This window comes from Euprymna scolopes, chromosome 36, assembly GCF_053919585.1.
Source record: "Euprymna scolopes isolate OS-2025 chromosome 36, ASM5391958v1, whole genome shotgun sequence".
Taxonomy (NCBI): domain Eukaryota; kingdom Metazoa; phylum Mollusca; class Cephalopoda; order Sepiida; family Sepiolidae; genus Euprymna; species Euprymna scolopes.
This window is the reverse complement of record NC_136517.1, coordinates 58,374,967-58,392,861: the sequence shown is the minus strand read 5'-3', so window position 1 is coordinate 58,392,861 and position 17,895 is coordinate 58,374,967. Positions and strand designations below refer to the sequence as shown.

Here is a 17,895-nt window from a genome sequence, read left to right as displayed (position 1 = left end):
AAAATGTCTTTTGTTTTACAAAAAAAAACATTTGTATTTTTTTAAAAAATTAAAAAAAAATTTTTTATTATAAATTTTCAAATTTATGCTAACCAGTGATGCATTTTTTACTAATGTTTATCCTCTTGTGAAAAGAGTCTATCCTTAAAAATCCATGTTTTGTCTTGATTGGTTCTAATTTTAAGATTCATATTAATTTTATCTCTCATATATATATACACACACACACACTTGCCTTTTATTTTTTATAGAAGTTTCTTACGTATATTTATACTCCTAAAAATATTTTTTTTTTTTTGTGTGTATTGATGTATTAAAAACACTTTCTTCTATTTATTTAAAAAGAAAATACAACTTTCTTATATAGGTTGTGGAAATGCACTCACCAGCAAAAGATCTAGCTAATTTGCATATTCTTTTAAACATTCATTTTAATTAATTCCCTATTAGTGTTTTTTGGTTTTCTTATGGGATGATCATCTTTAGTTAACTATTACATGTAATTATATTAATGCAGATATTCTACATGATTTATACTTGCGTAAAAAGTTTGTAGTAAACACAAAACTCTTTCCATATATTTTTATGTATATGCATATATTTTTGTTTAAAAAATTTTGCCTACCAAACTCTTCCTAGAGTTTTTGGTCTAGAGACATGAAACTTCATACATAAGATATTTGAACTCATGCAAAAGTTCATATTTGGGTTTTAGTCCGGGAAAATCAATACAATAGTGTATTTTAACACTAGAAAGAAAATGAAATTTGATAGGTGATGGTTGAATGTCGGCATTACGATTATGCATGCATAACATAATAGCTATTGGTTCATGTTTTAATTTTTAACCTTGCAGCAAACATGTCTTCATAGCTCAGCCATTAATAGCAGAGGCAAAAATAAATCGGAAGCTAAGCGTTTTGGTTTCAATTCTTGGTGGTGGCCCAAGTCTTTTTAAATCATTATTGCATCCAATATAATAATAAATATGAAATCTGCATGAATCAAAATATATTTAAGCATATTTTATGACCTGGTAATGCCGGGCACCCTGTTAGTTTTTATATATTTTGAAATTTATGCTAACCAGTGATGCATTTTTTTTATTTTTTCATTATTAATTTCTTAATCCATCAAAAATTCAAACAAGGAACTATAATCAATCAAAATTGATTTTTTTTTTTATTTATGTTATTGTATTAAAAATGCTTTCTATTTTTCAACAAAAATTTCTCTTTTTTTTTTTTTTTCTTTTTTTTTTAATATATTTTCAAATTTATGCTAACCAGTGATGCATTTTTATTGATGTTTATCCTTTGATGAAAAGAGTATCTTTAAAAATCTATAGATTAAGGATGTTTCTTTATTGTAATTTTTTTGCATAATTGATGGTTTAATAAATGCTGCAATTTATTCAATTTTTATTGTCTTGGTCAATTTTTCTTATATATATATATATATACTAGCAGTTCAGTCCAGCTTTGCTCGGGCCCTATGTACTGTTCATAACTTTATGTGCATATGTATATATATATATATATATATATATATATATCTATAATATAAAGCTGAATGTTTGTATGTGTGTCTGGTCACGAATAGGCTCCTATATGGTTGACTATTTTAAAAAACTGATTACATATAATGATAGAAGATGTATGTAGACACAGGAATGGGTATGTTTTATCTGACAGAACGGTGGTTCATTAAAATTGTGGGGTCTGCATACGCATCTGGTCCACAAAGTATGGAAATAAAAAATTTTAAAATTAAAAAAAAAACGTTTACAAGTGTTTTTGATATAGATGTACATAAGAATACTTTGATAAGTATGTTTTAACTTAGAGATGGTATAATAAAATTGTGGGGTCTGCGTTCGTGCCTGGCCTCCATAGAATGGAAATAGGCACAAACTTTAATAAAGACTTTTCGTATCTATCTGCGTAAGTATACTTTGATAATTATGTTTCAGGTTAAAAAATATGGTATAATAAATTATGGGGTGTTCGTTCGCGCCTGACCTCCATAGAATGTAAATGTCACAAAGTTTAACAAGGTTTTTTAATATAGATCCACAGAAAATTGTAATAAGTTTTTCAGTGTGAACAGGTATGGTATAATAAATTATGGGGTTTATCTATTTTACTTTTACTTTCATCATATTTTGCTTTGGTTTTGATACCTCCAAATTCGAAGCTATCTCTTTACAACCCTTCCTTTTCATAACCTATCATACTTTAATAAATCAGAGCCCATTTTCTGTAGGTTGTTTTTGAACCCAGTCAACGACGGGTACTTTTGCTAGTATATATATATATATATATATGTATATATATATAATAAAGTTTGATTCATGTCCAATTGACCTACATGTAAAATTTCAAGTGTTTAGACCCAAAATTGGCGGAGTTTGGTAGAGTCTGCAAAGGTCAACTCTTTCAACTTTGACCTCTTGGCAGCCAAATTTTCACCCAAAAACTAACATGCCGAATACCTTTTATGCAAAATTTCAAATGTTTAGAGTCAAAATTGACTGAATAGTTTGCTAGAAACCGCAAAAGTCAAATTTTTTTAACTTTGACCCCTTGGTAGCCAGATTTTCGGGCAAAACCCGATTAAAAAGCTTGCCCTATATCTGCATACACTTTATGTAAAATTTCAAATGTTTAGACCAAAAATTGGCTGAGAGGTCAAATTTTTAACTTTGACCCCAACTTTGACCCCAATTTTGACTCTTAACATTTAATGTTTTGGGCTCAAATCAAGTTAAAATGTTTGATCTATGTCCAAGGAAACTACATCTAAAATTTCAAGTGTTTGAATCCAAAATTGGCAGAAGAGTTTGGTAGAGTTTTCAAAGGTCAAATTGTTGAACTTTGACTCTTTGACAGCCAAATTTCTGTCCGAAAACTGATTAAAATTATTTTCCCAAATCTTATGTCAAATCTCGAGTCTGTAGACTGAAAATTGAGAGTAATTTGGTAGGGAAATCTACACACATAGACAATTTCACTTTGATAAATCTAGATATATATCTCCAAACAGCACTATTGTCAAAAAAAATAGCAAAGTGCAACAAGCTGTGGAAAAGGATAGTTAAGAATATGTACATTTATATATCAACTAACTGTATGTCCAAAGTGACTTTAAATCTGCTATGATAGGCATCATCATTACCTTTGATAAGTTATTTCATGGAGCATAAGTATAGACAGAGAATGCTGCCTGCATTCTAATGAGACAAGCACTTATGATCCATCTTTTGTTGGGTTCTATGGAGAACACAATTTATACTTGGGTGATGAATTCTTCAAAATATATATTTAAATTCCCATTGTTAATGTTTTATGCCAGGGTCACATCTCTTCGCACCCTCCACTTAACTATCAAAAAATCAGTGGCCATGGTGCATCTAGCATTGCCTTGAAGTGTTTGGCCGTCTGCCTGCTGACCACTGCTTCTGGCATCCTGTTTCATGGTGCAGTGATTCAAACTAATAAAAAAAAGATGCTTTCTGGCAATTAAGTTGAAATCCTATCGTGTATAGTTTCTGAGTTTCCACAAAGCCCACTCACTATTTATAAATATATACAGGGTCTGTCATAAGTAACTACATAATTTTATTTCAACGTAATAAATATAGCATGGAAGAAACTTAAGTTGTTTTGCAGCATAAAACATAATGTTTATTAAAGCTTTGTGTGCTCTCCACAGAGCTCAATCCCCTTCGCTAATCATTCAAGGAATAGCAAGATACTTTAGAACAACTTTAACAGCACATCAGCAATGGCAGCTCAGATTCATTAAGTTCAATGCTACAAGGCTTTCTGAATAGACTTTGTTTTTTAGGCCTCACAGTAAAAAACCTGGATGGAAACCAAACCTGGTAAACAAATATATAGCAAACACACGTGTGTGTGTGTGTGTGTATATATATATATATATATATATATATATATATGCTTCTATTATTAGACAAGCATTAGTTTAGAAAATAACAAAAATAAATTACAGAAAATTGCATTTTGGGAGAGGGGAGTAGTTGAAAGGTGGATAACTACCATTTCATTCTTTAATTTAAAAGGAGTTATTTAACTTGGTGATTCTGATATAAGGTGATTATTAAAAATTATTTTATATTACCAGTTGTTCAAGCTTGTTTAAGTAGTTTTAAAATAAATTGTAGCAAAGTACATCAATATATTACCAATAACATGGCGTATCAATAACAAATCAAAATTAATTACTTGAAAGCAATGTTTTATTTGGTGGTTAAGTGTTGTTTGTTAAATTTGTAGCATCCACCTAACTTTTCTTTATATATTAGATTATAAGGTTACAATTTTTTCTTGCATTTTATCTCCATTTCTCTCTTCTTTATTGAACATTCAATTGCATCTTTTTTTTTATTCTAGTAACATTGATAGCGTCATGAAAGACATGATAAGCAACTGCCGACCGTAAGTATTTTATGTGTGTAAGATATATTTAAATGGTACGAAGAGTGATAGTGAAAAATGAGGATAACCACGGGGGAAAGTGATAGATTGTAGAAAAAAAAGAGGTCAGATGGCCTACAATGAGAATGTGAGGGTGATAAAAAGTTGGTGAGTAAATTATAAAATTACGGCTGATTAGAACAATTAAAATGGATTTGAAAAGTCAGTTGTATTTAAAAATTAGATGATAAAATCCAAAATATTTCCTGTCTACTTTATCTCTTTTTCTCTCTCTCTTTCCCTCTTTCTCCTTCCCCGCTTTCCCTCTCTTCGCTTTCCCTCTTTCCTTCCCCTTCCTCGCTTTCCCTCTTTCCTTCCCCTTCCTCGCTTTCCCTCTCTCTCCTTCCTCGCTTTCCCTCTCTCTCCTTCCTCGCTTTCCCTCTCTCTCCTTCCTCGCTTTCCCTCTCTCTCCTTCCTCGCTTTCCCTCTCTCTCCTTCCTCGCTTTCCCTCTCTCTCCTTCCTCGCTTTCCCTCTCTCTCCTTCCTCGCTTTCCCTCTCTCTCCCTCCCCGCTTTCCCTCTCTCTCCCTCCCCGCTTTCCCTCTCTCTCCCTCCCCGCTTTCCCTCTCTCTCCCTCCCCGCTTTCCCTCTCTCTCCCTCCCCGCTTTCCCTCTCTCTCCCTCCCCGCTTTCCCTCTCTCTCCCTCCCCGCTTTCCCTCTCTCTCTCTCTCCCTTCCCGCTTTCCCTCCCGCTCTCTCCCTCTCTTTCTTTATATCTGTGTTAAATAGTATTAGTACTTGTGATAATATTTCCTATTCTTTATAATAAACTATTGTAATTGCGTCCTATAGTTTGACTGCTAATTAGCAGAGAGAGAAACCGGAACAATAGTTCTAGACACTGTATGAAAAAAGAATAGTGGGGGATCAAATAACATGCAGTGGGAGAGGTTTGAGAGTGATAGAAAAAAATGTAGTAAGAGATGGGTGACAGTGAATAAATTGCAACTTACAGCTAATTAAAACAATTTATGATAGTCATGCAGAATGCAGACCATGCTGAAATAATGTTATTTAGAAACATGGGTAGGGGAGAGCATTAATTAATAATTCAATGAATAAAAATATTGTCAAAATTGAGTTTAACTTGAAAATTCTATCTAAAAAATAATCTGATGCAATTAATAATGGATATTTTTTAGCCATTATTTGTTGTTTCCTATGGGATGGCATGCCTGCATTAATCTTCATTATGCATTCGTCCAAAATTTCAATTTCAATAAAAATTAAATGAATAAAATAAAAAATAAAAATAAAGAAACAATATATGTTAATATATGCAGAGAAAAATGATAGGAATAACAGGGTAAATAGTAAATATTTAAATTAATACATAACTTCTGTTATTTTCTGCTTGGCAGCTGACTTAATTCTGTTTTCCTGTTCCATTCTTACAGCAGTTTTTTTTTTTTTCTTGGTACCCTGACAAAAAGAGGGTGGACCTGTAAATTCCCCCTTGTCCGTTCGTTTGTCTGTCCACACTTTTTTCAATAACTACGCCTTGGAATTTTTTGAAATTTTGCACAAACATTAAACATGATATGAGTAAAAAGATAACGGATTTTCTGGGAAATCTCCGATTACCCACCTAAGGGTGCCTTTCAGTTTAAAATGGCTAAAATTGACACTTTCGTGTTTATTAAAAAAAAAAAAAAAAAATTGATGCTTTGGATTTTTATACAACTTCCTGATTTCTATATAATTTTGTTTGTCTATACTTCAAGATAACTCTTTTGGGTGTGCCCTAGGGGCTCTTTTAGGACTAGTAAAAACACTCCATTTTTGGGACTATTTTACCATATTTGTGTATGTCTATTTAGCAGTTTTGCATTGTGCTGAACTCAAATTTAAATATGTTAAGGCATTGGGGACTTTGGGGGCTAAATGGGGGGGGTGCAAATGATGGACTTAGTCATTTCTTTTTTTGTATAGTGCAGAACGCAGAACTCAAATTGACATATGTTAAGGCCTAAAACTGCACCGTTTGTTCATTTTCACCAAAATTTGATGTCCTCTGGAGACTTTTGGGGCTAAATGGGAGGAGGGGTGCAAATGCTGAACTTAGTCATTTTTTTATGCCTCGTTCATGGGGGACCATGCATGCTTCACTTATTTTTTATGGCATTCTTTTGATTTGTTTTCATTTTGAAAAAGAGAAATTATTCTCAAAATATCAAAAACATTTACCATCCCAGTTATATTAAATTGTAAGTCCATATTTATTGATTTATATATGTGAGTGATTTTGAAAAATAAATAGATATATATGAAGATTTATAATTTTAATAAGATCATTGTTCATTTGTCTGTTTTTGGTCATACACCACATCACTTCAATATCCCAATATTTTACATTGCTAACAGCCTTCTTATACGCTTTCATATTTTTTCTTCTTTTCAAACAACTGTATTCTCAAACAAGGAATATTTTAATATGTATTTTGTGTGTTTAAAATATATGGAAAAAGAAATTAGAAAGAAATGTTGATTAATTAATATTTAGTATAATAATAGGGGATGGATTGTTGAAATCTGCTATGAATAATTGGTTTAAATGTATTTTTTTTCACCTGCAGTTATTTTGATTTGGACGCAACAGACGAAATGTTAAAAATTTGGCGTCCCCAACTTTGCCCATTTGACGCCATTATTGAAAAGGCATTGAATTGCATGGATTATTTTCTGCCCACTCTGCTTCCCCCAAAACACCATGACAAAGGATACAAGTAAGTAACAAAGATGGACTACAAAAAAATCTTGATGTACATACCTGTCATGTAACAAAAATGTCATATTCTAAAAATCATATAAATTGATCAAGTAGTTTTATTTTTATAAACAAAATCATACTTAATGATTAATGTGAAATTATTAGCATTACAAGGCTAATCTCGCAAATTTGAATTATTGTGGACCTATCTGCCCCTCTTTTTCTTTTTCTTTTTTTCTTTTTTTTTCTTTTTTTTTTTTCAAGATGTCAACATAAGACAATCCTTTTTTTTTATTATTATTTGATGTTAAAATAAAACTATTGATCAATTTATATGATTTTTGAAATATGACATCTTCCTTCTGTGACGGGTACATACATCATAAAAATTTTTCCGTGTTTTATTTATTTTAATTAGGTTGAATTCTAAATAAGAACCTAAATATTACATTTACATATTTAAAAATGACATGAAACAGCAGCCAATCAAATCATTTTTCCTCAGAAGAAAAAATATTTTCTTTGTTTTAAAATGAAAGATTATGATTTTCACCCACAACTTAAAATGTATTAAATGAGTTGAACGCCATTTTTCTGGCACTTTCTGCAAAAATGGATTCAAGACTTTTTTGTGTTTGTATTTACTATAAAATATATATATATATATATGACAAACGAATGAACAGGTACTACTCCAACCTCCAAAGCAGGAGGTAATGCTTGGAAGGAAGGTATCATTACGGATGAATATATATATTATACTACCACCAAAGGAGGTGTTAGTTCCTAGAAGGATCTCATGATAACAAAACATACTATACAACCTCATTCCCCTAAAAAAAAACAATGGGAGAAGATAATTCTTAGGAGGAATGTATTATGATCACAAATGAGATACAGTATTTATCCCCTCTTTTTATAAAAAAAGAGGTAATGCCTGGGACAACAGAACAGATACTACACTAAATTCGCTCCTGACTTGATCATTGAAAGATAGAACATTAGTCTGAAATAGCTAAGTAAACTGAATTGAACATTAAAAGATAGCAAAATAATAGGTCCTTGTCCAGAATTCCCCCTATATTAAAAATCAAAAATAAAGAAAAATTCTATATGATGTACATACCTGTGATGAAACAAAAATATAATATTCCAAAAATGATGTAAATTGATTAAGTAGTTTTATTTTTATAAAGAAAATTATTTTTAAGAGATCGGAATTTATAGGCATCACAACATAAATCTTGCAGATTTGAATTATTGTTGTTGGGTTATCTCTCTTTGTTTCTTGGCTTGGTTTTAAAATGGCGGACAAAAGTCTCTTCTCTGTTAATAATAAAATTTGATGTTCATTTTTAAAAATAAAACTTGATCAATTTACATGAATTTTGGAACATGATAGTTTCATTTCGAGTACATCATACACATTTTTCTTTATCTTTGTTTTTTAATATAGGGGGAATTCTGGACAACAAAAAAAATGACCCTTTGTCAAAATGAGGTATTGTTCGGCTCAGACCAAGAAGGTCTATCTTTGCAGGCATTAAATCATCTTTTGAGAAGGGTGTGTGTGTGTGTGTGTGTGTTTTATAGATGCCTTGACTAAAGAATGCCAACTGTTCATTTTGGGGTATTTTTGTACCTGACCTGAGTATCTCTTCAGGAACAGCTAGTTTTCTCCACCTATTGCACTGTGCTACATCTTGCTGTAGTGACGAAGTAACTAACTCCAAAGATTTCTTAATAGCGCAGTGACTGGTACTACCAGATCAGGCTGTCTGAAGATACTGGCTTCTTGACCCAAAATATACCAAACATTGATGTGATTGTTTTGCTTTGTTTTTCCTTTCCCTTTGCAAAGCTAAATCATGTTTTGCAAAGTCAAAAACAAAATTTTCCTCTACAAAATAAAAACATTTTCCAGAATTATTGGAGTTTACATTAAATAACTCAAAATTGGTTGATATGGGTAAAACAAAACAACCAAACCAAACTCCATGAATAAATATTTGAAGGTATAAGGAACTTGAAGCATACAAACTTTTTTTCCAAAATTACTGGATTCCACATTAAATAACTTGAAAAGGATTAATATCTCTTAACAAAAAACAACCAAATCTAAGGCAGCATATCACTACCCATCTTCATGACTAAAGAATTTTTATATTTTTGTCCCTTTATAACTCTGTCAGTCTAGGCAACAATGTTTTGTTGACGAGCGGTATTGTTTTCAGACAAAAATTGATAAACAAAAACCTGAAACACAAAGGTGTATAAAACTGAAGAAAGTTTCATTTCCTTGAAGAGGTGAACAAGCAGGTAGACATGTTATTGTTTAAACAAGGATTTGTGATGCTATGTATGTCGACGTGAAATTAAACATCTTTGACCAATGTGTAAATATGTAGAGAGAGATGACAGAGGTGTCTTTACTTTACTCAGGGATTTTGTTGCTATCCCACTAATCCTTGTTGCATCTATATTAGTTAATGAAAAAGGATGATTTCATCTTCAAGTCCGCTTAGCAAGCAAGTCCAAATTTTCCTAAAAAAGGTTCCTTGTCCAAGGTGAACAATTGTAAATCTTTTCTTTAACCAACTTATTAAAAGTTTCTGCAATTGTCGCGCATGGTTTAGTGCAGAAATTAGCATACTTTACTATACAGTCACTTGTATTCTTCTCTGGTTTATGACATCCCTTTTCTGGACCGCACCTTTAATTCAAGTTGAAGAAATAAGTGTAAAATGTTACTACTTGTATCAGCTGCACGAGGAAGAGAAGTAAAAGAAAAAGAGGAATATGCTGTGGTTTCTGTTCATTCGCATACGTCTTCCTTTTCTCCAGGTCCTGGATATGATCTTAAACTATATCCAGTGGTGAGGCCCCAGCTTGTGGGCTTTGGGGAGTGTGGAGCCACCCTTTAATTACCATTGCTCCCAGGTCCACTCTGACCCGGAGTGGTAGTATCTGTTAGGGTCCCAGCTATGGGTTAAATAGAAACCGACTTGAAAACAACAAATATATTCTATTAAAACTTTTTCTTAAAAATCTTTGGATTCGGCATTAAATAACCTGAAAAGGGTTGATATGCCATAAAACAAAAACAACCAACCAATCCTTTTCTCCAAGTGGTTAGGCAAGGAGAGCGAATCATATGATTTTTATCATAACACAGTTTGGCAACATTTTCATGGAAACTGTCATTGTTATACAAAAAGCCATAATCTACATCTCTCTCATAAAAATTTAATGCTATGTAAATTTTTATTTTGTTTTTATTTGTATACATTTTTTCAAATGTAACCTCAGACCTTCTTCAGGTAAATCTTATCTAACTTGTGAATCTGTATGAAATTTTAAAATGAACCTTGTACTTAAGATTTAAAATTTTTGAGTTGGACAAGATGCACCCAAAGAAAGTCAGAGGTTACAGCAGTCAAAACACTGTGAGAATAACATAAGTTATCAATGACCATCTAAAAAATACTAAAGCAGCATATGAAGTGTCTATATTCTATTTATTTTTGTTGAAAATTTTCTGAAAATTTATGTATGAAATGAAAATTGAAAAGGTGAAATACTTTAAAGTAAAATTTGATTATGAAATTTAAAAAAAAAATCTTTCTAACTGGACATATTTTTTATAAATGTTATCCACTTGTTTCTATATTTGCATAATAGAATTGTTTCAGTTCTTTAAGTTCTAAACTTTCTAACTTCAGATTATGGCTAGATGAAATCCTGTTGCTATGGTCATCTTCAAATAACACCCCAGGTTGGGAATGTGTAAGTAACATCAGTTTCATTTTTTAGAATACATTTATCTTTTCTTGATAAAATTGTGTTAGAAAATTTGAGAAAAAAAGAAAATTATTAAAATCTTGTGATTTTATTAGAAGCATTGTAGAAATTGGCATTATTATATTTTTTGAGAAATCATATTAATGTAGATTTTGAGAATGAAACCAGGTAACTTGATTTTGTTTTTTTATATAGGCATAACTTATCAAGGCCGAGAGGCCACTCACGGATAAGGGTTAAAGAGTGTATAGTAATCAAAAGGACAATATAGTAATCGATAGTAATGGAAGTTTGGTAAATTTGTTAACTTAAGTGTAAAGGCTGATCAGAAACTTGTTCACGTTGGACTTGAAGACAACCATGTTATAGACAGCTGGAAAGCAGGAAAACGGAAGACAATTCCACAGGTATGCAGTTCTAAGAAAGAAGCTTTGATCATGGAATCTACGTTTAGGTTTAGGCACAGATAAAAAGTGGGGGGGAATTATTGATAGTGTTTTCAGTTAGACGAGTGTGTCTTGTGAAAGTTTGGCGAGGGGGGGACCATAGATTGAAGCTCAATCAAACACTTTCCATGAAAATAACGATAAAGCAGAGACAAACTCGCATCATCTCTCCTGTGAGAAAGAGGTTGCAGTGAAGAGAAAAGGGCATCTCCCACGAGGCCACAAAGTCTATTTTGAACCCTATCAAGACAGGACAAGTCCTTTCTAGCAGCTCCTGCTCAGATGTGACAACAGTATTCCATCCTTGGACGTACCTGGCTCTTATATAGATAGAGAATTGCATCAGCAGTGAGATATCTACTGGATCGATAGAAGGATCCGACCATATTTCCAGCGGCCTTGGCAACAGATTTGATGTACGTATTCCATTTAAGATCAGAAATAAACGTCAAGCCCAGAAGCTTGTCAAAACTTAAGGCCTCCCCAAGACGAGAGCCATTCATTTTAATTGAAGCCAGATGGGGATCAGAACGTTGATGATGTAAAGATAGAAGTTTGGTTTTAGATGCATTAAAAGTAACCAGTCACTCCTTTCCCCATTGTACAACGTGATCAAGATCAGAGGAGAGAGAATCGGAAAGAACTTGGTCGTTTACTGTCTTAGATGTGCTACCATAGATGGTAGTGTCATCAGCAAAAATGTCTACAAATGATGTAAGGATGTGATTTGAAAGATCATTAATGTAGATCAGCTTACTCATGACGCACAGGAGACTTATTGGCCTGTACTGAGAGGGAGATGAACGATCACCTGAATTCTTAAATACAGGGCATACTGATGAGATTTTCCAGGGTGATGGGAAGCAATTCTCCTTAAGACAACGTTTTAACAGTTTTGTAAGTATGGGCGCTAGTTCTGGTTGAAGCTTTTTGAGCACTGTAATTAGAATACCGTCAGGGCCGGTTGCTTTACTGGAGTCAAGGTTTTTGATTAGCTTGGCAACATCACGTACAGATATTTGTATATCACATAGCGTGTTTTCTGATACAGGAGGAAATATTGGGGGTTGGTGGCCTTGGTCGCAAAGGGTAGAATTAGCTGCAAAGTTCATGGCAAAGAGTTTGGCTTTGTCTGATTCTGACGAGATTAACTCAGGTCCATTGATGATAGTTGGGATAGAGCACATGCTTCTGTTAAGGATTCTGTTTGCTATTTGCCAAAACTGGTGGGAACCAAGCTGCTGCTCAGCTACTTTGGACTTGACGGGCTGAGCATATAACTCTCTTACGTTCTTTATTACTTTCTTACAATGGTTGCTGGCAATCCTGAAAGCGGCTTTAGTTTCCATACATCTATTACGTTGGAAGCAGTGGAAAAAGTGATTTCTGTGCACAATAGCAGCAGCACATTCTGGAGAAAACCATGGCTCATTATTATTTTTTTTCTTATATTTTGGGGTAAAACCCCTTTTTCAAGCAATTGAGGACAGCCATTTTTTTGCTGTTTTCTTCACTTTGTGTTCTATTGTTTCTGTATATCTGATCTGGCATGGGATAACAATCCTGCATTTTAAAAGGTTGAACTAACCACTGTTAACAATGTCTCTGTCTATCTGTGCCTAAAACTAAACAAAATTTCCATAAACAAAGTTTCTTTCCTATATCTGTCTGCTCATGAAACACAATATCACGGAGCTGGTTCCCAGTTGACTACCACATAGTCAAATTCAAGTCCAATGTAAACAAGTTTTTGTTGAACAGCTTAAATCAAATTCTACCCAATTTTCACCATTATCGATCATCATGGTATTGCCTCATTGGCTACCTGACACTCATTAACCCTTATCCTCAAATGACCTTTGGTCCTTGTATCTCCTTGAGTAAAACAAAAAAAAACAATAAATATAATTTGAAACACAGATGTAAAAATGTTTGATAAGTTTATTAATAGATTATTAGTAACTTGGATTTTTTTTATCTAGTAATACTGAATTTTTTTCTTTTTTATTGTCTCTTTTGTTCTTTTTGTTTTCTAGAACCTGGTTTCTCTTGTTGCACGTTTAGCCTATGAAAACATTGGCTACATCGATTGGTCTCCTTACATTCCTCAAGTAAGTTTTTAAATCAATTTCTTCATTCACAAATTGGTTTGTCTGTTTTTACCATGTATGGGTTTTCCAATATCAAAGAAAGGAAATTGTTCAGAGACATGCAACCAAGCAGATACTCCTCTTGTACTTAAACTCAAAAGCTAACAGAGTATAAGGCATTGTTGAAATGACCTTTACCCTGTTGACTGAGGAACTGATGATATCTTATGCAGTTCTGGGATGTCCGCCCTTCCAGTCTATTGCCCTCCCGTCTTTTGGATGAAGTAAGTTTATTGCTTACTGTTTGAGATGCCCCTACTGGGGAATGCCCAGGCAATTTTTAAAAGGCTAAAGTAGTCCTCCTCCAAGGGCACTGATTTGACTCTTCCGACCTTGTGTCACATCTTTCTGCGGTGGAAAGAAAGTAAATAGCTCCTATTGTACTCTGAATGCTTTGTTTCCCTGGTTTTGGATTTTTTCACTCTCAGAATTGATGAAACAAACTGCACCAGTTGTTTGACTAAATTCAACAAAGCTACACCTGATGTTTCTTTCCCTCCTTCATATACATGCACGTCCAGAAACTTTTGATGTGCTGTAAAGCACCTGCCGAGCATTGCATTTATTTTTGAATCTGTACACAATGATTACATTTATTTTTAAATCCTAGCGCAAGTGGTAAAACATAGGAATCAGCAAGTAATTGTTTAATGACACGCTTGTTTTGTTGACGTTGATTCTTTATATTTTTTTTTTTTTTAAGAATTGATTACTCATAGGATCGAGAGCATGTGAAGAAGATTGTGAGCATCTTGAATGAAACTGATGCATTAAATCTGAAAGGACTCTAACGGCTAATTAGTTGGTCTGTGCCATTATCTACTCCATTTGTATGAGGGTTGCAGTGGCAGATGGTATAATATTTATGGATATAAATTGTAAAGCCAAGTTCAAATCCAATCAGGTTATTATATTCAATCCTTTGAGAAAAGTATAAATTCTTCCTTCACTACAATTATCAAAAGAAAATATCAACAGAAGTTGATGCTATACTTGGTGTAGAGAATTGATTAATTTTATTTATCTCTTCTGTTGGTTAGACTTATGATCAGGTGTTAAGTTGGAAAACCAGTGCACATTCTGGACTACAAAAAATGCCTGAGTAATCTTGTTAGTATTCGCTGAAAGAGGTGGCTCAGGTAATTAATGATAAAGTAATCCCTGCTAAAAGAAGGTAAAGCCTTGGGAGGATTGACCTCCTGGGATTGAACAGGACCATATCTTGACCTGAAAGCCAAAAGATTGTTGAAAATGAAGCCCAACTGGTATGAAAATAAGTTTTGAATCTTCAGTATGAAAAAAGAGATTCTTGTCAAGAATTCACTCTATATTAAAAAACAAAACCAAAAAAAAATCTGCATGTACCTGTGACAAAACAAAAAAATATGGAAATTGATCAAATAGTTTTATTTTTATAAAAAAATCATTTTTAAACGATTAATGGAAATTTGTAGACATTACTACATAGATCTTACAAGTTTGGATTATTGAGCTATTTCCCTTTGTTTTATTTATTTTATTTTCTAGATCGATTTCAAAATGGCAGACAAGATAGCCGCTTTTGGTACAGATAAAATTTATAAAAAACAAAAACAGTTGTGTTTTCGTCGAGCATTATTTTATTTATTATTTTTTTTTTTTTAATCAATAAAATTTCAGTTGTTCGCTATGAGCAGAAAGGGAACGCTCCCTGCAACGCACTGGGTACAACATTGTAGTTAGTGCGTAGTTCGCAATGGGGACCTCACTCGCATAAGTCGGCCCGTAAACGTTTCCACAATGAAACAAATGATTAATCTTAGTTAAGATTTCGTACTAAAAAAATATCATTTATTTTTAAAGTAAAACAAGGTTATTTCCCAATCCAAGATAAATAAGCCTATTCGTTTTCGTTTCATCAGGAACCATTGTTTCATTTTGTGTGGACGCCTTTTGGTTGTTGTAACTCTTTACCGGATTTTGTTGTCACAAGTAAACAAATGGTAAATATTAGTTACGATATAGGAAGGAAAAAATTTGATTTTTGAAGTATAATTTTTTAACAAATAAACAAAAGAAATCATATACGTACGCACCAGACGTCACAAAGGAAATGATTAAGCTTAGTTAAGAGTTGGTGATTTAAAAAAACATCATTAATTTTTAAAATAATATTTTGTATTATATGAAAATATCATTAATTTGTAACTTTAAACGAAAAATTTAAGAGGTATAAATAGAAATTATTTCATGAATTACATAAATAAAACTTAAGAGTAATGTTTATGTATGGAAATGGCAGCATGTTTTATAGTGGCATAAGCAAAAAACTATTTTATAGGAAATACATTTGCTAAATTATTTTTTTAAACAAACATTTTCATTTACCTACAATAAGCACAAATTTACTTTATAAAAAATATAGTGGCGAAATTATTTAAAAAAAAAAAAAAAAAAAATTGGGGTCTACCTACGATATTTGGGACGTATTTTCGTTATAAGCACAAAATTATTTTATAGAAAATACAGTTGTGCAATCATTAGAATAAAAATGATTGTTTATCTACATAATTAGTGATCTACTTGCGTTTTAACAAAGAAGATCGCATTTAAATTGTCCGTAAATAAGTAGTTTTCCAAATAAAATAAAACATTATCGTTTGCCTATGTTATTTTTTACTTATTTGCGTTTAAATAAAAAATACTGCATTCTCATTGTACGCAAATAGGTAGTTTTTCGAATATTAAGCAATATAACTTTTGTTAAGACTATTTTTCGTACAAAAATACCATTGGGTTAAATCAATGTAATTAACTACAGTTATTTTATAGAAACTACAGTTGAAAATTTATTTTAAAAAAAAACAAAAAACATTTTGATTTACCTAGGTATGTGTGACCTATTTGAGTTATAAAAAGACTAATATTTATTAGAAGTTTTCGGGCCATGTAGTTACCGACTTTCTATTTTTTTTTTTTTTTTTTTTTTCTTACAAAGGAATCACCACTTATCAAGGCTCAGAGGCCACTCAAGGATAAGGGTTAATGAGTGTACAGTAGTCAAAGAGATAATATGGTAATCGTTAGAAGTGTAAATTTGGTAAATTGGTTTATTAAAGGGGAACAGCTCATCAAGAACTTGTTTACGTTGGACTTGAAGACAACTATTGTAGTCAACTGGAATGCAGGCAAATGGAAGAGTTCCACAAGTATGCAGTTCTAATGGAGAAGCTCTGTTCATGGAATCCATGTTTAGGTCTAGGCACAGATAAAGAGTGGGGAAAACTATTGATAGTGTTTACAGCTACACAAGTGTTTCTCGTGAATGTTTGTTGAGGAGGGGGGGGGGTGATTGGAGCTCAGACGAGCACTTGCCTGAAAATAACGATAAAGGCTTAACGTCTCTTCTGTAAGAAAGAGTCTATTTTGAACTCTGTCAAGGCAGGATAAGGTTTTTCTATCAGCTCCTGTCCAGATGTGGCAACAATACTCCATCCTTGGATGTACCTGGCTCTTATATAGGTGGAGAATTGCATCACCAGGTAGATATCTACTGGATCAATAGAAGGATCCCACCATTTTTCCAGCGACCTTGGTAACGGATTTGATGTACCTGTTTCGTTTCAGATCAGGGGTAAAAGTCAAGCCCAGAAGCTTGTTAAAACATGGAGTCTCCCAAAGACGAGTCATTCATTTCAATTGATGTCAGATGGGGATTAGAACGTTGATGATGTAACGATAAGTAACCATTCTACCACATGCTCAAGATCAGAGGAGAGAGAACTTGGTCGTTTACGGCCTTTGATGTGCTGCCATAGATGGTGGTGTCATCAGCAAAAATGTCTACAAATGATGTAAGGATGTGATTTGGAAGATCATTGATGTAGATCAGGAAGAGAGTTGGGCCCAGGATGGACTCCTGAGGGACTCCAGCATTAATACTATGAGCTTCTTATTTCTATCCATCAACCACTACTCTTATGAATCTATCAGAGAGAAATGATTTAATAATCGAAAAGACATTTTCAGCTATACCATAGCTGAAGATCTTGTGAAGTAAACCTGTATGCCATACCCTATCAAAGGCCTTTGATATGTCAAGAGCAATCGCCCTAGAAAGGAAGCCTCTGTTGAGAGACTCACTAATCCTATGAGATATACTGTAAGCACATCTGCTGTAGATCTAGCAGAACGGAAACCGTATTGCATGTCACTAAGGAGGTTTTTATATGGAACTCACACCCTTGACGTAATAACATTATTTGAGCAACAAATATATATAATTAACCAACAAATATATAAGTAACCAACA

General features: G+C 32.9%; 1 protein-coding gene across 2 annotated transcripts in view; it reads left to right on the top strand.

Annotated features, from left to right (window-relative positions):
* Positions 1 to 17,895, top strand: part of LOC145260526 (proteasome activator complex subunit 4A-like) — a 220,073-nt gene that overhangs the window by 61,851 nt on the left and 140,327 nt on the right. For both annotated transcript variants that reach the window (XM_080118719.1, XM_080118720.1), the window contains exons 4-7: positions 4,416 to 4,460; positions 7,074 to 7,223; positions 10,930 to 10,993; positions 13,491 to 13,565. In XM_080118719.1, the coding sequence (XP_079974845.1) occupies positions 4,416 to 4,460; positions 7,074 to 7,223; positions 10,930 to 10,993; positions 13,491 to 13,565 (334 nt within the window). The remainder of the gene's footprint in view (positions 1 to 4,415; positions 4,461 to 7,073; positions 7,224 to 10,929; positions 10,994 to 13,490; positions 13,566 to 17,895) is intronic.